Here is a 26,628-nt window from a genome sequence, read left to right as displayed (position 1 = left end):
TATGGTGGCTGATATATCATGAATCCCTGATTGGTTATGGCAGTATATTTATAGAGTTTTAACTATATGCATGATTTTAATGTTAACTTGTCACTGTTTTAAATGTGTAGGTCACTACTATAACGCATTAGTTTGATCACTATTAAAACGGAGTGGTTTAAAATGTACCATCATACCTGAAGACATTTGTGTTGAGCATGTGAACACAATAGCCAATCGGATGCGTTTGTTAGTCTGAGTTTTTGCTTAGCGCGAGTGCTGCATGTTGAATCCTTTCATTATAACCAACAAAGTATTGACACAATGCCAATAAAAGATGCACAACGTAGACAGACACACACACACAACTTCATTTATTATAACGGACGTTTCTGCAGAAGTACAGCTTTGTGTTTCTCGTGTTGTAATCGATAGCTTCAGTGGCTAATATGGCAGCGATCTTTGATTTCTGTAGGCCTATATAACACATTTGTTTATGCTGCTAACTACACATTGCATAGTTTCTGGATTGACAAATGTATTTATATGTGCAATTAAATCCAATTGATGCTGATAACCATAGCAATGGGTGGAACAAAATAATCTTGATGCTGTGTGTCAAATGATCTTTTTATTAAGTATTGGAGTGTAAATGTAAAAAAATAATAGACCTCCCACTTTTGCAATGTAATGTATTATTTTGTTCATTTGTTCAAACTGGCCACTCAGTGACTTTTTACTTTTAAATGTACAGATATTTAAATATAAAATTGTTCTAAGCTCTTTCTTTTGTCATCTGTCCTGACAGAATTAATTATTTCATTTGTGAATGAATAGGATATGTTAAATTCCAAACTTTTTCTTCGCATTTATTGTGGAAAACCCTGTAATGTAAAATAGTTTTCATTGTATGTTTTCAGTTGACAGTGATCAGTCAGTGTTAATCAGTGTTAAGTTTCTGTACTGCTTCATTTGGATCATCTCTGAATCCTTTGTCTGTAGTAGAATGTTTATTTTTCTTTCTTTACCTTGCTTTCAGGTGAGCCCTGAGAAGGACCAGTTATCAATGGACAATCAAGATGGTGTTAGACGGAGAAGGTAATAAAAAGAGCATTGCATCCTTTTAGAAAATGGTAGTCTAGTGAGAACTTTTTCACATAATCTTTGGGCCTGTTAACACCTGGTCATTTTATGTGTTTTTTTACTGATTTGTTCAAACAATTTCATTTACGATTGGCCACATAAATGTGTCTGTACAGAATCAGGGGCCATATTCACAAAACATCTTACGGCTGTAGCTCCTGACATGCCGATTTATGAGAAACTCTATAATCGGCGTGTCAGTCCTAATTTTTGCTCTTAAGAGTATTTCACAAAACATTTTAGTGCTAAAACTAGCTCCCAAATCTGTAAAAGGTTAGGAGTAGTCAAGAGGACTCCTAAATCACTAAGACCAAATCACAAACAATCCTAATGGCCGTTGATGCCAATCCGCCCAAAGACACTGAACACTATTGAGACAATAGCGATAGAGCCTTGGGTGCTGAACCTTTTCTTCATACATGTAATAAATATTTGGATTTATAGATTTGAATTTATGAAAAAATGCCAAAAATCTATAATAAATAAATAAATAAATAAAGTCCAATTACCTGTAGCAGTTGTTTTCACAAATTCACACTTACAAATAATTGAATAGAGTAAAAAACCAAGTGTAATAAGTGTATTTGGCGTCCTGTTCAAGGCGGTCGAGGGATCAGAGTTTGAAAATTTAGCCCAAATCCATATTACTTCCTCATATCTCCACTGAGAGTAAGGAACGGGGTGGCGACGGGATGCAGAAAACGGTCGAGGAAACTATAGGTGAGATCGGCTCTAGTCAGTGTATATATACCTCCTCTCGAGCCAATTAGACTGCTTGAACACGCTCCTCCCAAATTTTGTTTATAAAACATCATTTGACGCTTGAATTCTGCAATCTCTCGAGACGCAGACATGTAAGAGGCTGACAATTAGCTGAACGTATACTAGTTTAATTGACCCTTCACCAGGAGTTTGATTGACAAACAATCTAACCAATTATAACGCTAAATCCACCATCCAACCAAAGCTGTCAGGAGTTTAAGATTAACCTCGGTGGACTTGGAAAAATGGTGTACTGATGTCTTTCTGTGTTTTAAACAACATTCCTTCTGATGTTCATTCATGTTTATTTGATGCTATAAATGAACTAGTAGGAAGAGATGATCGATTCACGAGCCGCTTGAGCGGAGGCGCTACAGCGATCTGTCTTCAATTCCCGCGCTATACGCAGATTTAACAGTATTCACATCATTAAAAGCTACCGCTATGAGCTCCATTTTATTGATCATGAGCAGCATCAGCACTGGTCAAATCATTTATTCTCACATTTTTTTAATGAAGATGATTGTGTGTTGAGCGTTTTCGACTTTTTAAGTTTCATTTGAGGTATTTTGCACGTCAGCTTACTGAAGAGATACTCATCTGTTCATCTGCGCCAACGCATGCTGCAGTAATGCTGTCATATCTTTCTATAACATGCCTATAACACATTCTCACATGTTTATTATTTAGTATTTTTGGGAGGAGTAAAATGTATTATTGTATAAATGTATATACAGCTATGGAAAAAATTAAGAGACCACTTAACATTGATTTCTGAACTTGGAGTGGTCTCTTAATTTTTTCCATAGCTGTATTGTTTTAGACAACGTCCAAAGTGATTTGAGCGATCGGATTTAAATCCGTCTCGAATGCGTTTTGGAGGGCATTTACACCTGGTCTTTCTATTATTGCATAGCAATCCATTCAGAGAAAATGCATGAAGTGAACAGGTGTAAACAGGTTTAAAAAAACGTTTAAACCAAATGAGCTGAAAATATTTTTATATGCCTCATAATAGTGCTGGGCGGTATGACCAAAAATTTATATCACAGTATTTTTCAAAATTATATCGGTTTCACAGTATATGACGGTGTGTGTGTGTGTATATATATATATATATATATATATATATATATATATATATATATATATATATATATATATATATATATATATATATATATATATATATATATATATATATATATATATATGACTGGGCGTTAACCACATTTTCTACTGATTGAGAGAGGAAATACTGCAGTAGATTGACTAGAATGCCCTGTTTTACTGTCATGATGAGTGAATATTGTAGAAAAATTCTACACTAGAGTTAATACAGGTTTACAAAACCCCACAAAATGATGCTGTGGGGAGACAACAACCAATAAAACTCAGACCTGCAACACATTCATTACAGACACATGAATATTAAAATATGACCATGGAGATAGGAAAAAAAGAAGAGTTGAGGGCACCTTAAGCATTTTAAAAATCTAACGCTATATAAAAACAAACTGCCAAAAATAGGGAGAAACGCGGAAGAACATTTAAACTAAGGATATTTTCAGTACATTTAAGAGCACTACAGTCTCTGAACAAATGACACACGTAAGTTTAACACAGAAAGCAGTTAAATAAAGCAGTTACATTTTTTACCATTCTTCTTTGAATTGTCAGTCTATTTCTGTGTTGCAGAATAACCCATCGTGTCATCGCGGTGGTGATCAGACGTACAGTTCAGTGTCCTTTGCATAACGTTACATTTCATTTGAAGAAGACGTGATGAAATATGTGCGAATACACGCTGCTGGCTCATGTTTAGAGCACTAGAGTATATGAAATAGGTCCATAAAAAACGTAAACAGGCTCGCTCCGGTCTATATAATATGATCCATGTGGAGAAAGTTGTTAATCTCATCACGGCGCTCCGCGCAGAAACCGCTCTATCTCGCGCGCTGGTTGAATTCTCAGCTGTAATCAAGGGCTGAATCCGAAATCGCCCCCTATAACCTCAAATAGGGCATTATTTGAGGCGACAGCCATTTGTAGTGGCGTCCGAAACCATAGTGGACGTTATTGAGTGCACTCGTTCAATCCCACAATGCACCACAATGAGTGTACAGCCGATGCACACACAACGGCTGTCCGAATTCACTCATTCGTTTTCATTCATTCTTTCAAGTGAAACGGGACGCTCTCAAACAGTGACGGGCTGCGCCGCGTTCTGAACGTTGGTTAAGCGACACATACCGGTATTGCGGTATCATCAAAATTCATATCATAACAAAAATAAATACCGGTATTCGGTATGAACCGGTATACCACCCAGCACTACCTCAAAATAAGATAAATTTTGGTCTTTGTGTTTTGTTTCATTGCTTTGGCAAAGCATTTCAAACAAACTAAAATCAACAGCACAATGTGGCTTTGTGCCCTTATCAAATTGCAAAAGCTGATAATTTATTAAGACTGTAGTCCGTTGCGCTCCCCGTTTCAAAGTGGAGATCACACTTTGTTCACTCGATCATCTTGTGATTCGGTGTTTTCCATGTCTCAGTTCACAGGGAATGAATGTAGTGAACTCTATCTCAGCAGTTTAACATGCATTTGGGAACGCAACGAGCACCAGTTACACATTTCACATTCGCATTATTTACAAAATTTGTGTGGCCAGTTGTTTCAAGTATTTCACCTGATTTGTAATAAGATGCATTTATAAACCTGTTTTCACTGAAACAGCTTAAGCGAAGAAATGAAGATAGAAGTATTGTAATGTCGTATTGTAAAATAGTTTTTCATTTACAGTAGTAGTATATTTCTGTCTTGGCAATAATTCTAATAATAGTCATCTAAAAGTATTAGTTATTATTTTTATTTTTATTTTTATTTATTATTAAACAGCATAAAGTTTCATAAATTACTTTTGAAAACAGGTTAAACTGAAGATGTTCTTGTGTTTTAAAATTCTGTTTTTCTTCAAGATGAGATCAGTATGATGGATCCTAATGCCAGTGATCCTGATGAAAGCGTTTCTCAGGATGTTGTTCCTGCTGGAGCTGCGCAGGCGTCTCCAGTAATGCTGGTATGTGTTAACTAACAGGTTTATGTTTATTATTATTTTAACCCATTATTATTTTAGATTATTGTCATAAATACAATGCATAGATACAATTATATATTTATAGTTCAACTTAACATTTGTATTTTCACAAAAGAAAAATGGTTTTAAGCCAGTTATTTTTATCTATTGCTGTAGTGTGTCAGTAGGAAATATCAGTTTATATTTCCAAACATTCCTTTTGCCATTAATTGTAATAATTAATGAGCAATAATCAGTTATTATATACAGAGATTTTTGCACTTATATAGTGCAACTTTTCTATAAGAATATTATTGGAATCAGGGTTGCACCAACATTGTAAATCTGGTTGATACAAATGAGTTTATCATTTTTGTGTTGGTAAAAGACTTGGAGATTTTTAAAGGGTAGTTCACCCAAAAATGAAAATTTGATGTTTATCTGCTTACCCCCAGCACATCCAAGATGTAGGTGACTTTGTTTCTTCAGTCGAACACAAATGATGATTTTTAACTCCAACCATTGCCATCTGACAGCTGTATAATTGGTGTCAATGGGAGCACAATTTATGAGTCAAAAACATGCACAGACAAATCCATATTAAACCCTGCGGCTCGGTGACGACACATTGATGTCCTAAGACACGAAACTATCGGTTTGTGTGAGAAACCAAACAGTATTTATATCATTTCTTACCTCTAATACACCATGTCCAACTGCGTTCAGCACTCGGTTAGTGAGGTCTGATCGCGCTCTGACAGCGGCAGTGATGTCTCGAGCATATACTTCAATGAGTGCTAGACATTACTTCCACTGTTAGACCGCAATCAGACATCACTGGTGTATTAGAGGTAAAAAATGATATAAATACTGTTTGGTTTCTCGCACAAACCGATCTTTTCGTGTCTTAGGACATAAATGTGCCGTCACAAGCCACAGGAGTTTCATTTGAATTTGTCTATGTATATGTTTTGACTCTTATGAATTGTTTCCATTGACACCCATTATACAGCTGACAACGGCAACGGTTGGAGTTAAAAATCATCATTTGTGTTCGACTGAAGAAACAAAGTCACCACATCTGATGCGTAAGCAGATAAACATCACATTTTCATTTTGGGGTGAATTATCCCTTTAACAGGCTAATAACATTTAATCTCCAGAATAATATTTTGTGTCACTTGAAATTTTATTTTTAGATATCAGGTGTATAACCAGTTTTAAGTTCTAGGTATTTGAGAGTTAAATCTTAGTTTCCTGATCAGTATGTAACTGATTTCTTGCAGATGTTCAGAAGATGCCCATTTGGAAAACTGCTGAGTTTGTCAAGGTACCTGAGGTTTAAATTAGAGTACGACCATCATTGTAAGTACATGAGCTTTGATAGAGTAGGAGCTTAATAAAGTATGTATCTGTACAGAGAATGAGAGTTCGGCAGAAATTAAAAAACGGAAAGGAAAAGGACAAGACGGAAAGGACAAAAGGTTTGCTGGTCAGATGCTGAAGTTACAGCTGTAATTGATCATTTTAAGGCACATATGACCAAAGGAAAATTGTGGACAAAACACAAGAGATTTTGTAAGAAATCAAGGAATTAGCTTGAAAAAAAAAGCACAAAATAAGTGATGTTGCATTGTGTCTCATTTGATGCTGTTGTATAAGGATTATTATTTTAGTTGTTGGTTATGTTAGTTTCATTCTAGAGCATGAATATACTAAGACTTCACTCTGTAAATCTCTAAAGTTTAACTGTTCTTTAAAGCAGTAGTTTGTCACAAAAACATGACAATTTAATATTCAACATTATTATTGATCTGACTGCATTGACACTATTGTATGAGAACTGAACTGAGCTGGACGATGACATGACTGTTGTCTCCAGAGCTGCTGCTGCTGCTGTATAGATGAAGTGAACTAAATTAATAACTGATGAGTTTTACAACGTAATTGAATCAACACTGAACTGACTCTGGCTGAACAATGACACAATACTCTTCTGCTGTACAGCCCAAACAATCTTTGTTGAACAATGTTCCTGTTATGAGGGCTGCTTTGAAACAATATGTAGTTTAAAAAGCGCTTTATAAATAAAGGTGACTTGACTTGACTCAACAATTCTGTTCACATTTTTCAAAGTTTTGAATGGTTGCCATTTCAATATGTCAAAACATTAATATTGCTGTATGCTTTCTGATTACACAGATTACACAGTTGTCCATGTGTTATTGACCTAGTTTTTTAGTTGTGGATTTCATTTTCCCCTTAAAATGCCATTCCATGATGGTATTACATGGTTAAAACCGGAAAAACTCAATGTTTATGTTGTTATTTTAAGTCATAATTAAAGTACTTCTAATACACACTGGTCCCTGTAATGTTGGAGTGTGTCAGGTGTGTATTGTGTTTAAGATCAGGTACTCATTAATCACCTCAGTCTTGCTAATACACCATATCGTCAGGTTTGTGTGTTGTGTGTGGTCATGTACCATTAAACACACTGGTCCCTGTAATGTTGGAGTGTGTCAGGTGTGTATTGTATTGAGGAACCGGTACTCATTAATCACCTCAGTCTTGCTAATACACCATATCGTCAGGTTTGTGTGTTGTGTGTGGTCATGTACCATTAAACACACTGGTCCCTGTAATGTTGGAGTGTGTCAGTTGTGTATTGTGTTTAAGATCAGGTACTCATTAATCACCTCAGTCTTGCTAATACACCATATCGTCAGGTTTGTGTGTGTGTGTGGTCATGTACCTGTAAAACACACTAGTCCTTGTAATCCAGAGAAATGACATGTTTTGTGTATTGTACAATAGGTGTCCTCATAAATCAGGTTGTACCCAAAAATCACAATTATGTCATAGGCGGGAACATTTTTGGATGGGCGGGAATGTCCTTGTATACCACTGATATGTCATGTTGTCATATTTTCCGTTCTGTTGTGTGTAAAGAAACTTTAAAGCCAGATGTGTGATCTGCAGATCAAAACAAAATTTTTGATAGTTTTATCATCACTGTAGGGCATCGGGAAAGGTGTGTCCCCCTAAACCACAATCCTACTGGTTTGAGCATCAAAGTCCTCGTAAACCACAAAAACCAGTATGTGTGTGTGTGTGTGTGTGTGTGTGTGTGTGTGTGTGTGTGTGTGTGTGTGTGTGTGTGTGTGTGTGTGAGAGAGAGAGAGAGAGTGTGTGTGTGTGTGTGTGTGTGTGTGTGTGTGTGTGTGTGTGTGTGTGAGAGAGAGAGAGAGAGAGAGAGTGTGTGTGTGTGTGTGTGTGTGTGTGTGTGTGTGTGTGTGAGAGAGAGAGAGAGAGAGTGTGTGAGGGAGTGTGTGTGTGTGTGCTTTTGTTTATATTACATTGTGGGGACCAAATGTCCCCATGATGTAATATAAACCTGAGTTCACCTACATCGTGGGGACCAGCCAGCGGTCCCCACAATGTAAATGGGTTTATAAATCATATAGAATGAGTTTTTGTGAAAAAGTAAAAGTTTGCACAGTTTCCTGTGAGGGTTAGGTTTAGGGGTAGGGGCAGGGTAGGGGGATAGAATGTACAGTTTGTTCAGTGTAAAATGCATTGAAGTCTATGGAAAGTCCCCACAATTCACAAAAACAAACATGTGTGTGTGTGTGTGTGTGTGTGTGTGTGTGTGTGTGTGTGTGTGTGTGTGTGTGTGTGTGTGTGTGTGTGTGTGTGTGTGTGTGTGTGTGTGTGTGTGTGTGTGTGTGTGTGTGTGTGTGTGTGTGAGAGAGAGAGAGAGAGAGACTCTTACAGGTTCATTCTGTGACATGAGCCATTTCCTTTCCATCTGCTCAACCATAAAATGTTCAACAGCAAATCAGACAAGCTCAGCGATCCTCATCTCCATCACAAGCAAAGATCACTGATATCTAAATCTAAGTGAATCTAATGAAACCCATCAGAATATGTCCGTGTCAAGTTTCATTTCAAAATCAAAAGAAAGAAATAAGACATTATATTTTGCTTAAGCTTGCATATTTGAAGCCTAATTGCAGATGCTAAAGTTTTTAACCTGTTCTTACCAAGAAAATATGATAATCTAACATCTAATTTTATCATCTCTACACTGGTTACCCATTAAGTTCTGTATCGATTATAAAGTATTGCAACTAATCTATAAGGCTTTAAATGGTTTAGCTCCTGTGTACTTAACCGATCTTCTATCGCCCTACAATCCTTCACGCTCTTTAAGATCACAAAACTCTGGACTTCTGGTCTTACCTAGGATATCTAAGTCCACTAAAGGAGGGAGATCGTTTGCACAATTTGCTCTTAAACTCTGGAATAGCCTTCCTGATAATGTTCAGGACTCAGAGATACTATTCCAGTTTAAATCTAGACATGTATCTTTGGCCAAGCATTCGCATACTGCATCTCATAACCTTATACTCCAGTTATATAAGAACAAATGCACATGATCATCTTGGTATCACTTTACATTAAGGTTCATTAGTTAAACATTAGTTAATGTATTAACTAACATGAACCAACCATGAGCAATACATTTGTTACTGTATTTACTAATCTTTGTTAATGTTAGTTAATGAAAATACAGTTGTTCATGTTTGTTCATGTTAGTTCACAGTGCATTAACTAATGCTAACAAGATTTTAATAATGTATTAGTAAATGTTGAAATTAGCATTAACAAAGATTAATAAATGCTGTATAAGTGCAGTTCATTATTAGTTCATGTTACCTAATGTAGTAACTAATGTTAACTAATGAAACTTTGCTTGAAATGGTATGAACAGCAGCTGCGCTCATTTTTTTCCATTTGCTTTTCAGTTTTCTACAGGATGCCCATCCCGAGGTAAATAGCCTCTTATGAAGACTTCAGATGACCAACACCTGTGAAGAGATGACTGACCGACCCCTGCCAGGACTTCAGATGACGCAAACTCTGGATCATTATGCACAAACTGCCTAATTTTTATATATATTGTAATCATTATGATCACAACATGTAATCATTGCTTTTACAGAGCTCATTGTTTTTGCTTAAAAGAATACATGAAGTTGGCTAACTGCATGATCTGTATAGCCTTAAAACTGCACATTTTTGTCATATGGACAAATCCATGTAGAAACATGCTTTCTCTGTGAAACTGCTTAGAAATTATATGTTTTGTGAAAAGTTATACAAATAAACATGAATTAAACAAATGATGAAAAGAAAATAAATTGCACAATTATGAAAAATGTGACAAAATTATTTTTCTTATAGTATAACTATTATATATAATAACAATTTTGTGATAGGAGCAAACATTTCTTGCCTTTAGCATCTTTCAGGCAAAGTTATCAGATATACAGAGTTAGTTCAACCAAAAATGAAAATTCTGTCATCAATTACTCACTCTCATGTCATTCTAAACACATGAGACTATCAATCATCTTCATAACACAATGTGGACGATCATTTTAATGAAATCTGAGAGATTTCTGACCCTCTATTCAAAGCCTATCCTGATGCTTCAAAACATTTATAAAGAGATGGTAAAATAAATCCATATGAATGGGCAGTTTAATCCAAGTCTTCCGAAGAGATATGATCACTCTATACGATGAACAGATTTAATTTGGGCTTTTATTCACATATAAACACTGGTCAGCGAGCACACATCAAATACTGTACGTTAAATGGAAGCTCAAGCATGAGAACCAAAGAGTTTCATTCTCGTGCACCACACAGCACATTTCAGCTTGTTTATGTTCGCTGATCAATGTTATTATGTGAATTAAAGACATTTTTGGGTGAACTATCCCTCTTCTCCGTAATTGAGTTACAAATGCTTTCATGTTGACATTAAGAGTGTGTGTTACCTGTTCAGGTTTGAGGCCAGGTGGCACCCAGGCGTACTCCTCTAGCGCACAGCCAGAGTCATCGTCAGAGGTCGAGTTCCTCTGGAAGTCAAACATGATTTTAGAGACTGTCCTCTCCATATCCAGAGCCATATCACCACTTCATACCATTAATCACTGCAGAAAGACAGACAGGAATGAGAAATATAGATGTAAGCATGTTTTACAGATAGTCTTTCCATAATGTTTTTTAACCTGTACAAACTGTATATTCTCTCCCGCTACAATAACCCTACACATAAACCTACCCATTACAGAAAACATTCTGCATTTTTACATTGTCAAAAACATCACCTGGTTTATAAGCCGTTTTCCACATTGGGACCTAAAATGTCCCCATAAGGTCACAAATTGCTGGTATTACTATACTATACACTAAATGTCCCCATAAAGTTTAATTAAAGCAGTTTACCAAATGCTCAATAAATGTGAGGACACTGGCAGAGTACTGAAATAAAATTAATTGAAATTGACTGCATGAAAATTCAATCTTCCAACTCATTTACTGATACTTAGGAATGTAACGCAATAAGCAAACATACTCAAAACACTACATTTAGACAGAAAAATGATCATTTACATTTAAGTGACCACTTGAATTCAATAATGTTGGTTATTCGGCATAAACTCTAAACATGTTTTTTTTTATGTTTTCAGAAAAAAAAAAGCTTCTTATGGAAAAATATGAATAAAATGATTTTATTCAAATGCACAATATTTAATATGACAATCAACAAGACTATATTAGGTATTTCATTATTATAACATTCTTAAGGGTTAGATCATATAGAAGTAGCTCTTCTAAGGTAACCAGTTTCAAATAATACCAGCATTTTTGTTGTATGGATATAACATTATCTAAAAAACGACACAGTACATGGAAAAAAACATTTTTGGAATTTCTGGAGCAATGCACAAGACAAAGCCACCTGAATGCATCAAAACATCTTTAAAAACATGTTTGTGTGCCTGTTTGGATCGTGCTGAGAAAAAATTGAATACTGATGCAATTATCAACATATCTGCAGCAACATTTCAGCCACGCATGATAAATTCAAATCATTTTAGCACAGAGATTATTGTGATCATCACCAGTACCAGTATGTAATTGATTGATTTCGGTTTATGAACCTCTACAACCAGAAGCTTCCTCTCACATCATACATTATACAATCTTATACCACACAAGACGTCATTGTGACATCACAAACTTGCGCACCACATGAACATTCATTCTTTTTTAAATTAGCAGGAAAAACAAGGAATGAAAAAATGTGAATACAACAAAAGAAATTTCGAGTAGCATGCTATGAGATCGAACCCATGAAAAGAATACACCGATTCACTAATCATACAGTAGAGACCGTATGTTAAAATAGACATTGGAAGCCTGTCTTATGATATCGCTGCAAAGATCCAACACTCTCCTGTTTAACAATTCTGATGAAAGGCATACAGACCTGCATCTTCATATGAGCATCCAAAAAATAACCTGAGGGCTGAGAGAACCAGAAATAGAGGGGAAAAAAGAGAAGCGCAGTGCTAAAGCAAAGCGAAAATAAACGTTTTTCTCTTTTATGTGTCATGCCTCATCCTTCGCTCTCACTCTGCCTGTGGATTTGACTGTTTCTGTGTGGGTGTGTGTGAGAAAGAAAGAAAAAAGAAAGGGAGGGAGGGAGAGAGAGAAGCAGAAAGAGAGAGACGGGGAAAGAGAGAATTTCTTATTTGTGTAATAGGCAACATGAGAGCAAGCTCTCAGCTAAAGGACTGATGTTGACCTTCATGTCTCTTTAAACTCTTTATAACATCACAATTCTGCTTAGTTTGCATGTGTGTTCTTAGCACACGCTAAGACATATGAACAGGACAGATACACGGCATAGGTAAACAATCCATTTTAAGCAAATAAATTGCATCATTACATCATAATAAAACCTTTCTAGAGGTTTGCATGTTTGAACATTTGCAGAGACAGGAATATAAAACATGCTAAATGATCTCTGCAAAACAAAGTCAATCGTTTTTTATAAACATCCTCCTCTGAGCAATGAAACATATTTTTGTTTGGAAGTCAACAACATCATGTAGGAATATGCCTTTTTCAATTTAGGATGAATCTGGACAGGACAAAACAACTGCGTTGCTTTTGTGTTTGTGTAGAGTATGTGTCTGGCCAGAGTTTTAATTTTAAGAAAATCAATAAAACAATACAAAAGAACTCACAGTTACTGTGAATACATTGATATTGATGATTTCATTAAACAAATCTCTTTAGAGGGACTCAAGCCGATCTCATTTCCTGTTTATATATGACCCAAGCAAGAAACTGTATATAGGCTTTCAGTGACGAAGATGAAGATGAAGATGAGAAAATAATTCAAACCCACACACTTGGCGTCAGTCAGTGGCGGTGAGTGGGCTCTCGACACATGACAGCGCCTCATAATACAGCTGTAATTACTGCTGCTGCATTTGAGTTGATAATTAAGCCTCAGTGATGGCTACACGTCACTGTGTATTAATGACAAAAAGATACGCACTGGGCTTACTTTACATGTTTATGAAGGGTCCTTTTTCTGAAAAGCACAGTTAATATTTTGCAGTCTATATCGACATTTGATTTAGCCTAGTTTGTGGAAATAGAGTATCTGGGATGTGCAGTCCTGCTAAATGCACCCTGACCAGTAAACAAGTTAATCTGTGGAACAAGCTGCTTTACTGTGTAAGATACCAACAATAACATAAATACTGCACATAAGAATAAAACTACAAACATTAAATATTGTCCTGTTTTCTGTATTCCTTCTAGATTTAAGATTTTCATATGGGCAACAATAGAATAGATCAAATGATCCCACAGCCATACATTGAAGAAGGGGCTCAAACCATCTCTAAAAGACCTTGCCTTAAAAGCAAAGATTCTTTTCAGATAATTATATTGCTTTAGCATCTTTAGCATCTTTTTGGATAGCTTCTAAAGCACTCATGGCATCGCATCAACCTTTACAGTCTCCTTGTCATTGTACAGGAACACACAAAGATGTTTGAGCATTTGGAGTGCTCTCACTGACCGTGAACACATTAATCATTCAAACTAACAGCAGGATGCTGGCTTTGTCTCTTTCCAGTGAACAGTGCTCGTGCTCTGGTCGCCATGGAGCTCTCTGCAGTGACAAGTCTCCGTGGAAACCTTGTGCTGATTCAAGAGCAAGAAAGCATACCCACAACAGATTTATCAGTGAGAGAGTGTAAACCCATTCCCTCAAACCATCACTCACCGTTCCTCGCTTCTCATTTACTATTCTCTGTCTTTTGTTTGTGGTAAATTACTTTGTGAGTTTGCAGGATAATTCTAACAAAAATAAAACATTCCCATGTCACATTTTATCCCAAAATCCCAAAAGAACAAAAATGAAATTCTACTATATAAAAAAATGTGAATCCAAACGTAGCTTTTATTAGGGCAATCCAGAATGGTAATCCATAAAAACAGGCATTAGGTCAAAGCACAGTGCAGACAGTCCAAAAGCGCGACAGGGCAGAAAAACACAGGCAGTCAGGGAAATCTGGGTGAGTCAGAAACATTACACGGGAAACCATAGAGAGCCTTCAGATTTGCAGTGTGACACTTACAAGACTTTGCAAAGAATGAATGAACACAGGGTATAAATAGACAAACAAACAAGCTAATGACAAACAGGTGGAAGTAATCAGCACATGATGAGTCCAGGCAAAGGTTTATGGGAAATGTAGTTCATGAAATTGTAGCAATGGACAAGGGAGGAGTGCCCTCGGGTGGATAAGTCCAAGAGGCATGTGGAGTTGGGGTGGACCTGGGGGCGAGACGGTGGGCCAGGTCCATGGAGTGGAGAAAGGACTGGAGACAGAGGTAGTGCAGGTGGCCAGGGCAGAGCTGTGGTGCTGAAGAACCTTTCTGCTGAGCTGAAAACTATCATGGTGGAGCAGATAACCACCATAGGTGGAGCTAGTGGGGCTGAAGACCACCACGGCTGACTAGGCAGAACTGGAACACAGAGTACAGAGAGGTAAGTGTTGGCCTCAGGGGCTGTGTCAAAACAGGCTAGGAGCTCAAGGGCATCCTCCATGGTCATAATGGGACTGGCAGGGTGTTCTAGGTTGACCTCTGTAGTCATTTCAGGGCAGACAGGAAGTTCAGGAATGACCTCTGTGGTCATATCTGGGCATACAGAGGGTTTGTGTCTGTCTGTTTGTGGGCAGACGCTAGCGCAGGCAAAACTAGCTCTGGTGCCACCGCCTCCTGAGAAGCTGAAGTGTATGTGGCCCAGACACACAAAATGGCCGCCGTTGTAAAGGGAATACAATTCATAAATCCCAACACATAGACTCTTTCACCTAGATATCATCACATAGAGACTGTGTCTGTACCCCGAATTAGTAAAAACAAAAAAACTTCCAAACCCATTTAAGGGTAAAAATGTAATTGATGTTCAACAAATAAAAAAACGGATATAATACTGATGAACAAATAATAAAGCTTGGGTTGCTGAATATTAGATCCCTTTCTTCAAAAGCACTATAATCAATACAGACAATAATCTAGATGTGCTGTGTTTGACAGAAACTTGGCTAAAACCAGACGATTACATTACTTTAAATGAGTCTAGTCCTCAAGGTTATGATTATCGACACAATCCTCGTCAGAAAGGCAAAGGGGGAGGTGTTGCTGTAACTTACAGTAATATCTTCAGTATTACTCAAAAGTCTTTCAAATATAATTCCTTTGAAGTGATGGTGCTTTATGTAACGTTGTGTAATGTAAGTGATAAATCCTGTTTGACATTTGTGCTGGCTACTGTATACAGGCCACCAGGACACCATACAGACTTTATCAAAGAATTTGCAGATTTTCTATCGGAGTTAGTACTGGCTGCTGATAAAGTCCTTATTGTTGGTGATTTTAATATCCATGTGGATAATGAAAAAGACACATTGCGATTGGCATTTACAGACATTCTAAACTCTACTGGAGTTAGACAACACATGTCATGGTTGTATCTCTCTATTAGTGTTACTGGATCTTATTGTAGCATGTGACACTATCCACCACAACATTATTTTGAATAGACTCGAAAATGATGTTGGCATAAGTGAATTTCCATTGGCATGGTTCAAATCTTACTTATCTGACCGTTATCAGTTTGTAGTAGTAAACGATGAGATGTCATATCGATCACAAGTTCAATATGGAGTACCGCAAGGCTCAGTACTAGGACCGTTGCTTTTCACTCTGTACATGCTACCCTTGGGAGATATCATTAGGAAGCATGGTGTTAGTTTTCACTGTTACGCTGATGATACTGAGCTCTATATTTCTTCACGCCCTGACGAAACTTACCAATTCACAAAATTAAGAGAATGCATAGCTGATATAAAAAAATTGGATGACTACTAATTTCCTACTACTAAATTCAGGAAAAACAGACATTCTAATGATTGGACCAAAAACTTCTTCACGTAATAACCTAGAATACTGTCTAACACTTGATGGCAGCTTGGTCAATTCTTCATCGTCAATTAGGAACCTGGGTGTGCTCCTTAATACCAATCTTTCGTTTGAAAGACACATTTGTAGCATTTGTAAAACCACATTCTTTCATCCTAAAAATATATCTAAACTACGACATTGTTACGGATGCTGGTGTAGAGATGAGGCTGATACGGATTTCCACAATCATACAATACTTTAATGACCACAAAGGCAGAGTACATCCAACATATGGTAACATAAACAGAGAACGGACCAGGAGTGCAGGGAGTGAGTGCAATATATGAGGAGTGCTGACAATAGAGTCCAGGTGCAGGTGATGAGTGCTGATGAGGAGTAGACGAGGGAAGTGAGTGCAGGTGTGGAAACAGGAGGATCATGGGATATGGAGTCCAGGAAGACAAGGGATCTGTAACAGACATATGCTCTCAATGAAGAATGCAGAACAGTTAGTTCATGCGTTCATGACCTCAAGGCTAGATTACTGTAACGCTCTACTGGGTGGTTGTTCTGCTCACTTGATAAATAAACTACAGCTCGTACAAAATGCAGCAGCTAGAGTCCTTACTAGAACTAGGAAGTATGACCATATTAGCCAAGTTCTGTTGTCACTGCATTGGCTTCCTGTTAAATATCGTATAGATTTTAAAATCTTGTTAATTACTTACAAAGCACTAAATGGTTTAGCTCCCCAGTACCTAAGCGAGCTCTTAATGCATTATAGTCCTTCACGTTTTTTGCGATCTCAGAATTCAGGCCAGCTGATAATACCTAGAATATCGAAATTAACCGCAGGTGGTAGATCCTTCTCCTATTTGGCACCTAAACTCTGGAACAATCTTGTTTGGGAAGCAGACACACTCTGTCAGTTTAAATCTAGACTAAAAACGCATCTCTTTAACCTGGCATACACATAACACATTATCAATTTATTATGTCACATCCATTAAAGGATTGTTAGGCTGCATAAATTAGGTCAGCCAGAGCACTTCCTATAACACCAGATATACTTGTTACATCAGAAGAAGAATGGCTTCTATGCTTATATTAATCTCTCTATTTATCCCGAGGTTTACCATAGTCAGCCGGATCCGGGCCGTATCCAGATAAGATTGAGGACCTGCACCTAGACATGACCATAAGGCATCCCTGAAGTGTCAGCAGAGATTGTGTCAACTAGATCATCCCCTGTGAGGGCCTCACCAACACGCCAGCCAGTGCCATAGTTCCCAACAGACTGTGCCATAAAGGTGTGATGAACACGATCTTCAACTAGAAGGAACTGGATTAAATATTTTTGACTGTTGCAATCCCCATCTGACTTATAACGCTGCCTGAATCATAATCAAGCACTGTTCACTGTTGGCCAGAGAAGAACTGGCCCCCCGACTGAGCCTGGTTTCTCCCAAAATTATTTGCCAGTTATCACTGTAAAGTTGCTTCGACACAATCTGTATTGTAAAAAGTGCAATAAAGGTGATTTGACTTGATGGCAGAAGAGCCTTTGGGGCCCCCAAGAGAGATACCACTGCAGAATTACCAGATGCTCACACTGCCACCAGCTGTGTGTCCTCCACACTGGAAGCCAGCCTTCAATGCCTAGAAACTGCTTTGTTAGCCTTAGATGAAACGTTCATGGTGGCCGGAAACGCGGACATGGTGTCCATGATGGCTGAAGAATCTGGAGTGAAGGCTATGATGGCTAGAAGATCTGGCATGGAGGCCATGATGGCTGGAAGATCTGGCATGGCGGCCATGATGGCTGGAGACTCTGGCATGGTGGCCATGATGGCTGGAGACTCTGGTGTGACGGCCATGATGGCTAGAGACTCTGGCTTGGCGGCCATGATGGCTGGAGACTCTGGCATGGCGGCCATGATGGCTGGAAGATCTGGCCACTGGTGTCAAAAGTAGTCACATTCAATACTCAAGTAGAAGTATAGATACTAGGGTTTAAAAATACTTCTGTAGAAGTTGAAGTATCAACTCAAGCTTTTTACTCAAGTAAAAGTGTAAAAGTACTGGTTTCAAAACTACTTAAAGTATAAAAGTAAAAGTAATGTAAGGAAAAAAATGCCATTAAGGACAAAAGCTTAGGCCGCGCCACAGGGGTCTATTGTGCACTCCACCTCCTCAAAATGTCATCAATAACCTTTATTGGAATGTAAATGTACATCCAAACTTAACTGCAGGAATCTGTGAGGGCAGCGGACAAGAAAAATGCAGGTAGTTTTGGTGTACCCAGGGCAGGCTTAGTAACAATCAGGGCTTGACATGAACACCCGCCAACCTGCCAAATGCGGGTAGTTTTCAGCTGTTTCAGTTCACACCGCACTCGTCTGTTGGAGTTTGTTGGATAGGTGTGATAACCCTGTTGGCGTTGGTCGGATTCTGTTTTTACCAGACTGAACATGTTTAATCGGCGTTTGTTTGGTCGTCTGAGCATCCAACAAACGGCAACAAACTCTTGGTGCGTTCCAAATGGGATATGTCACCCTCTGAAGAGCACTTCGGAGTGAAAACAATCATGGCCGCCATATTGAAGGGTTGTTCCAAACCAAAGTGTTCAAAACTTGCCACTTTAAAGGGCCCTTCGGAATGAAGGATTTCGAAGGGTACAACTGATGGACACTTCGGGCCCCCATAATCCTTTGCACAGGGAAGTTGTTTGATGTCACAGAATAGGTACAGGAGGTTAGGAGTTCGATTTTACCTATAAATGTATATATAGTATTTTCTATACTACTGTAATATTTATACGAGTTAGATTTAGTACATTAATATGGTCAAAATGACATTGTACTTCAACAAAAATACTTTACAGCTCCCTTTATCAGTTCATTCAAATGTTTCAAATACATAGACACAATATACATTATGGTGCGATAAACCAAAAATAAATAAATAAACTAACGTTAAACAAAGGGCGCAGCTTGCGCAATTTATCCTCCTTGACTGTCTCGTTAAGATGACGCAGAAGTGCGTTCCAAAAAAGGAGTAATTTGACCCCTACACCCTTCGAAGCTCTCACTCCGGAGGGTAAACACTTTGAAGGGATTAGGGCATAGGGATGAGCCCTTCCGAATGGAACGCAGGGCCTGACGTAATCTAACCTGGCCACGAACCGTTGCCATGACGATGAGTCCCCGGCAAAGACAACTGTTTGATCGCGCCCGCGCCTCACGCGCACACAACAAAGCACTGGAAACGTGACATCGCAGCTTGTTCGTTATAAAAAATAAAATACAGTTTAAAAAAAAAAAAAAACATATAAAAAGGTACAATAGTCCGTAGTGCAATCCGTGTCATTCAGCAAGAGCACTGCTCCACTTCACCGAAAGAGAGAGGTATAACACCATGAGAGCAACGCAGGTTTACCTTCAGTTTCGTTTTATATTAATTCGTTTTGGCTTGTTTAGCTACATGGTTGTATATGACTATGGGTCACATAAATAAAATGGGTCGCGCTAAAAAAAAAAGTTTAAAAACCGGTGTATAGCCTACGCTAATTTATTCAAACGTCTCTCTACCGAACTACCTAGCTTAATTTGCAGAACCAATAGTGTGTCAGAATGGTATGTTTATTCTCATCCAACCACAATCAAATTCACTCTATCCGGATGGCGCGATTTATCTGGATATTTTTTTTTTTTTTTTTTTTTTCAAGCCGGAATGAAAACAAGCCGAAATGAAATAGGAGTAACGAGGCTATTTTTAAAATGTAAAGAGTAGAAAGTACAGATAATTGCGTGAAAATGTAAGGAGTAGAAGTAAAAAGTCGTCTGAAAAATAATTACTCCAGTAAAGTATAGATACCCGAAATTTCTACTTAAGTAAGGTAACGAAGTATTTGTACTTCGTTACTTGACACCTCTGGATCTGGCATGGCGGCCATGATGGCTGGAGACTCTGGCGTGGCGGCCATGATGGCTGGAGACTCTGGTGTGGCGGCCATGATGGCTGGAGACTCTGGTGTGGCGGCCATGATGGCTGGAGACTCTGGTGTGGCGGCCATGATGGCTGGAGACTCTGGTGTGGCGGCCATGATGGCTGGAGACTCTGGTGTGGCGGCCATGATGGCTGGAGACTCTGGTGTGGCGGCCATGATGGCTGGAGACTCTGGTGTGGCGGCCATGATGGCTGGAGACTCTGGTGTGGCGGCCATGATGGCTGGAGACTCTGGCTTGGCGGCTATGATGTGAACAAGCTCTGGAAAAGGTTTATGGGAAATGTAGTTCATGAAATGGTAGCAATGGACTAGGGAGGAATGCCATCTGGTGGATATCATGGGCACTCCATGATGTGACAGTAATACAGTAAATATTGTGTTACAGTCTTTTTTTATTTACAGTATATCGTACAACAGAATACAAAAATATCAATTGTTTCAACATTGTATCACACCTCAAAAACTGCATTATTTTTAATATGACAGGTATAATATTTCCTCTCATGAACAATAAAAACAAATACATTTAAAAAGATTAGTTCTATGTGTATGTGTCAGCAAATGGTTGACACCGGGATGAAAAAAGGCTAGATTTAAGTGCAGCAGTATAGAGTTAATAACATAATCAAATATATTATTAAATAATCAAAGTCAAAAATATTATTTATTTAAAAAGAGCCTCCTTGGCCAATACAGGGCAGACAGAGTGTTCAAAATAGAGAATTCAGTAATGAACTCAGAGCACTCAGTAATGGCCTTGGCTCTCTGACTGATAGTAAAGGGGGATCCGCAATGAAAAAGGACCCAGGCGACAAACTCCTTGAATGTCCCTCAAGGGCCATCTCTGGGCAGGTATGCAGATCCAAAAACCTCTGTGTGTGCTCCTCGAGGGACAGATCCCCGTGTGAGAGGAGGAGGATCTGAACTGCTGGTAAATCCATTTCATAATCTGATCTTCTGTCAGAAAAGGGTTGATGCAGGGATGAAAAAAGGCTGCAGCAGTACAGATTTAATAACAAAAAATACTCTCTCAGAAATATCCAAAAATGTGCACAGAACAGCCTTAATAACAACAAGATCAGACCCAGAGCAACTGAAACACAGGCTGTATAAATACTAGAAACAAAAGAAAACCAGGTGGGCATATTTAAACAATCAATTAGAAACCATAAAAACAAACTAGTGGCAAGAAAAGGGGAACAAAGGATACAGGCACTAAACGCAGAAAAAAATGGAACATACCAACTAAGAAAAACGAAACTCAAACTCAGATCCCCTAACAATATGGATAACTACACTGAAACTACAGGTCCCAAAGTAGAAACTCAGTCCAACAAAACTGAATAAACATATGATTACTGACACAAAGTAAACTTTCATAACTTTCTCAGTTATAGACCTATGGGTCTTCATGACTGATTGGCTCCACATGTAAAAGAACTGCCAGAGGAACTGAAAAATCAGACTGTGATATTAAAAAAAAAAGAAAAAGAAAAAAGGTAATCAACTAAAAATCAGTCGACCCACAATTGCAGCAGTAATCAGGAGGTATAGAATGAGCCACAGTGGCCATCCTCCTAAAACAATGCCACAGACAGTATGCTCCTAAACTAGCTCTCAAAAAAGATGGACAAGTGTTCCAGACTCAGGTGGGGTCCAGCATATCTGGCATGAACCTGGTCAGGACTACTACAATGAATGCATAGTCCCAACAGTGAAGCACAGAGGTGAAAGTGTTATGACATACATGGGGCAACAAAAGATTTTGAAGAGATGGCACCAAGAATGCCTGTGAATGTACCAAAATACTTGCTGACAAGATGACTTCCAGTCTCCAGAAGCTTGGCAGAAGAAGAATATTATAACATGTTAATGGTCCGAAGCACATGAGTTTCTAAAGAAGGAGAAGAATGGGGCTGATGCAATACATTTTGAAAGGGGAGAATCAAAAAGGGCAAATCATAAAGCCTGATTCCACTTCTTTTCATAAGAGACTGTCTACTATTTCAGGTTCAGAAAGTGCGGTTTGTAGGTTATTGCAAATAATGCTTAAGGATGCTTAAGGGTTAAATAACTGTGATAATTTCACAGCAAGATGAGAAATAATGACAGGAGTGGAAAGATATTTTTTAAGATCTTTATTTTTGTCATCTTTCAAACTAGGACATATGGAGTAATTACAGACATGGAGAAAGAGACAGCACTTCCTTGTCGACTTTACATCATTGAAATTATCCTGCATGCATAAAGAGAAATGAACTACTATAAACTACTAAGCCGCTGGAATTGTAGTTAGTTGAGGGATTAAAAATAATGGCAGGTTGCAGAACGTAGCTTGTGGATTGTGTCTGGCTGGAATCTGGATTTCTGGATTGATCTGCGGACAGTATGTTGTTGCTTGCTTGACTCATCTGCACACTGCACAGATGTTGCAGCAGCCGAGGAAAATCAGTGCGGATCGGTGTCCAGAGCACCCCAGTAAGGGCACTGATTCCACTGGGATACGCAACAGCGCATTTGGCAGAAATCGGTTTGTAGAGAAGTGACTGCCAACATAGGACAGTGTGAGATTCATGATTAACGAAAAGTAATAATTTAGCTCTCGCGTTGATAGGGAAATGCTGAACATATTTCAGTATAACACTCAAAAGCAATTCTAAATTCTGCTATGGATTGCAAGTGCAAGGAGCAAGATGTTGGATTCCTTAGAGTGACTGAAATATCTCTGCCGTCTATCTGGCGGTTAGACTCGCTGGGCAGAAACAGGCCGTGGACAATGTTTCACCTGGATACAGGTTTGGGGCTCGGTGGGCTGCATGCCTGATTGGATGATTTTAGGGTTTGAGTGGCTTTGGGAGAATGTTTGCTTGGCTGGAGAGATGTACAGATCATATAACTGTTTTTTTTTTATTTAGCCTGCAGAAGAACTGAATGTCTGAATTGACCAGATATGGGTATAGTCTTTGACTGTCCATTTCTTGATGTATGGAACAGCCGGAGAGGAGGATGAGGTTTAATGAGGAAGGTGGAGGAGGTCTTACCACCTTGGAGTGTCGAAGGCAGACAACCCAGAGATGACAACGGGGTTTGGTGACGGTGTTGGAGTCGATCTTCTGTCCAAAGGGTAGCAGGACGAGTAGGACAGATTCCTCGTTGGAGGGGAAGATCTCAATTTGATATGGAACTACATAAGATTATTGCATACATTAGAATGTCTGTCAACCAATTAGAATCAAGCTTTCAACAGCCCTGTGGTAAAAAATGTAAGTACCATGATGATGTGCATTATTTTGTCTTGTCTTCTTTATCATTTATCAATCATAAAAACCTTAGTTAACTGACATTTCAATAGAATTCATTAGAAACAGACTGGGGTATTGTAAAACAGCAGGACTTGGAAAAAAAGCAGAAAATGAATTGCACCAAGCATCCATTTATTACCAGTCTCTTCATGCAAGGTGTGATGTCAAACTGCCTGCCAATTCTGTGCCCTATCGTGTTGGTCTGAAAGGTTGTTCCAGGTTGGATGACATTGAAGTATGCCTTTACGTTCTTTCATGCGCCCTGGCAAAAATATATAAATAAATAAAAAATATAGACATTCAAGCTATGCTGCACACTAAAGGTTAAATTGATATTCATGATTATTTTGATCAAAATTATAATCACAATAATTATCATTATTGTTCCAACTGAGACATTTTTTACATTTTGTAACAATTATTGCACTTTTTTTACATAAGCAAAAATTAAGAGAATGTCATCTCATTTGCATGTTTTATTTGACCTTAGTGTAGTTTCCTAATTTATTATTGGAATAAATGATTTCTAATTTATTGTGAATTGAATGATATCAATCCATAATCTGCACAATATGCATTTGTGATGCAGCCTGAATGATAATCGCACAGTGTTTGTTGTTTGACCAGAGGAGAACTGGCCCCTCGACTGAGCATGCTTTCTCTCATGGATTTTTTCTCCATTCTCTCACCCGATGTAGTTTAGGTTCCTCGTCCTGTCACCTCTGGCTTGTTTGTCGGGGACACTTAATATTCAACAATATTATTGATTTGACACTACGGGATGAGAACTGAACTCAGCTGGACGATAACATCACTGTTTAATTGATGAACTAAATCAACACTGAACTGACTTCAGCTGAATAATGACTGTTCACTATTGTCACAGCAGAAATGTACTCTGTTTGCATCATTGATCGTTATTTCCATCATTATAATCACTGTAAAGCTGCTTTGGAACAATCTGTATTGTATAAAAAGCGCTATAGAAATAAAACAAATAAAAGGTAACGTAATGACTTATATAAATTATAAATTATAACGTAATGACTCATATAAATTAAAACTCTTTGAATTATGAAAACTGGTCAAGCAAGAAGCTTCTATCAAAATATAAACCAGTGAAATTCCCAGTGAAATAAAGTTTTTCCAGTTAAAACTACAACAAAAACTTTTTTTCTACTCTGGAATAGAGTATGCTTGTGGATTTAGTAGCACTAGCAGTCCCATAAGGTTGTATTACACATTCATTTGAGCAGAGTTTCCCAGTAGAGATGGCTAAACTCCACCATACATGTTAGTCAGTGTTTTTAGATAATCTGTGCTTTTTTCACAATGGAAAGAGGGTGAATGTGCATGGTTACCAGGTTGGGTAGATTAAATAAAATATTCATGTATGAGAATAGCTCTGATTGCAGAATTTAAAGTCTTGACATCTGGAAACACTGAGCATTAAAGCTCTTAGAGGATTGTTACCAGTGCAAGATAATGGAAATATCAAATTATGCTAAATTAATTGAGAGAATTGTGGTCATGATTAAAATACATTAAATAGTGGAGTCATACATTCATTGTCGAGTGGAAATACTATAGTTTTGGTATCCTTGCACAGTGCTGCTGAAAGAGCGAACCGACCCAGAGGATATCAGGTTCAGTCTGAGGGAACAGCAGAAATGCAGCGGTTACCCCGGAAACCTCATAAACAAAGCAGCTGCACTTTTTTCTGTTTCTAAACAGTATTTAAATGTTTCAGATTTTTTTTATTCGCTATGGTGTTCATCACAATGCCAAATACTTAAAAAGATATTGTACAATATCCCAAATGTTTCCAACTATTTGTTAATCGTGAGAAAATGTAAATTTTAACCAAGGCTCTGGGATGTGTGAGGAAAATTTCAATTTCAATATAAAGTAATAGCTACCCTAAAGAAATAATCTTTAAGGGAAGATTTAAAAACACTAAGGGATTCTGCTTGCCTAATCCGAGCATACAAGGAATTCCAAAGTCTTGGAGCGACTGAAGAAAATGCCCCATCAGCCATAGATTTTAAACGGGTATGAAGAAGGCCAGCTTCCGAAGAGCGGAGATCACGCACCGGTGTGTAGGGGCTAAAAGCTCAGAGAGATAGTGAGGAGCCAAACCATTCAAAGCTTTATAAACAAGCATGAGAACTTTAAAATCCACCCGAAATCTGACAGGGAGCCAATGTAAAGACTCCAAGACTGGAGTGATGTGATCCCTTGTCCTGGTTCCAGACAGGATTCGGGCGGCTGAATTTTGAACCAGCTGTAATTTATTTAGGGCAGCATTTGAGACCCCGACCAGCAAAAGCATTACAATAATCAATGCGAGAAAACACAAAGATACTGATCAGCTTTTCAGCCACCGGGAGTGACAGCACAGGACGCAATGATTTCTTGATGAAAGAATGATGACTTTACAGTGTTCTGAACATGGGGAACAATTTTTAAATGTGCATAAAATATCACCCCTAAATTTTTTTATTTTGTTTGAAATACCAGTGTAGAAGACCCAGCCTTACGTATCTGGTAGGGTGAACCAATGAGCATTACCTCCATCTTGTCACTGTTCAGACACAAGACATTTCCAGACATCCATTTTTTTTATCTCAGAAATACATTGAGAGAGAAAAGACACAGCCACATTAACATCAGGTTTTGAATGTACATAAACCTGAGTGTCATCTGCATAAAAGTGAAAGTTGAGAACAAGTGTTCTTAAAAGTTGACCCAATGGATAAATGTAAATGCTAAAAAGTAAAGGGCCCAAAACTGATCCTTGAGGAACACCAGATTTCACAACACCAATATCAGACCTGCAACCACCCATAGTAATGAACTGCTTTTGATCTGAGAGATAAGACTCAAACCAGCGTAGTGCAGTCCCACAAACACCAAAGACAGTAAAACTGAATGATCAACAGTGTCGAATGCGGCACTGAGATCGAGAAGAATCAAGACAGAAAGACAGCCAGAAC

General features: G+C 38.1%; 1 protein-coding gene across 1 annotated transcript in view; it reads right to left on the bottom strand.

Moving 5' to 3' along the window:
• The window catches only part of prickle2a (prickle homolog 2a), an 80,891-nt gene that overhangs the window by 36,571 nt on the left and 17,692 nt on the right, over positions 1–26,628 (bottom strand). The window contains exon 2 of the mRNA XM_067394148.1: positions 10,816–10,971. Coding sequence (XP_067250249.1) covers positions 10,816–10,947 — 132 coding nt within the window. The 5' untranslated portion in view covers positions 10,948–10,971. The remainder of the gene's footprint in view (positions 1–10,815; positions 10,972–26,628) is intronic.

The sequence above is a fragment of the Chanodichthys erythropterus genome, chromosome 9, assembly GCF_024489055.1.
Source record: "Chanodichthys erythropterus isolate Z2021 chromosome 9, ASM2448905v1, whole genome shotgun sequence".
Taxonomy (NCBI): Eukaryota; Metazoa; Chordata; class Actinopteri; order Cypriniformes; family Xenocyprididae; genus Chanodichthys; species Chanodichthys erythropterus.
Note: the sequence above shows the minus strand (reverse complement) of the source record. Positions and strands in the feature narration are given on the sequence as shown.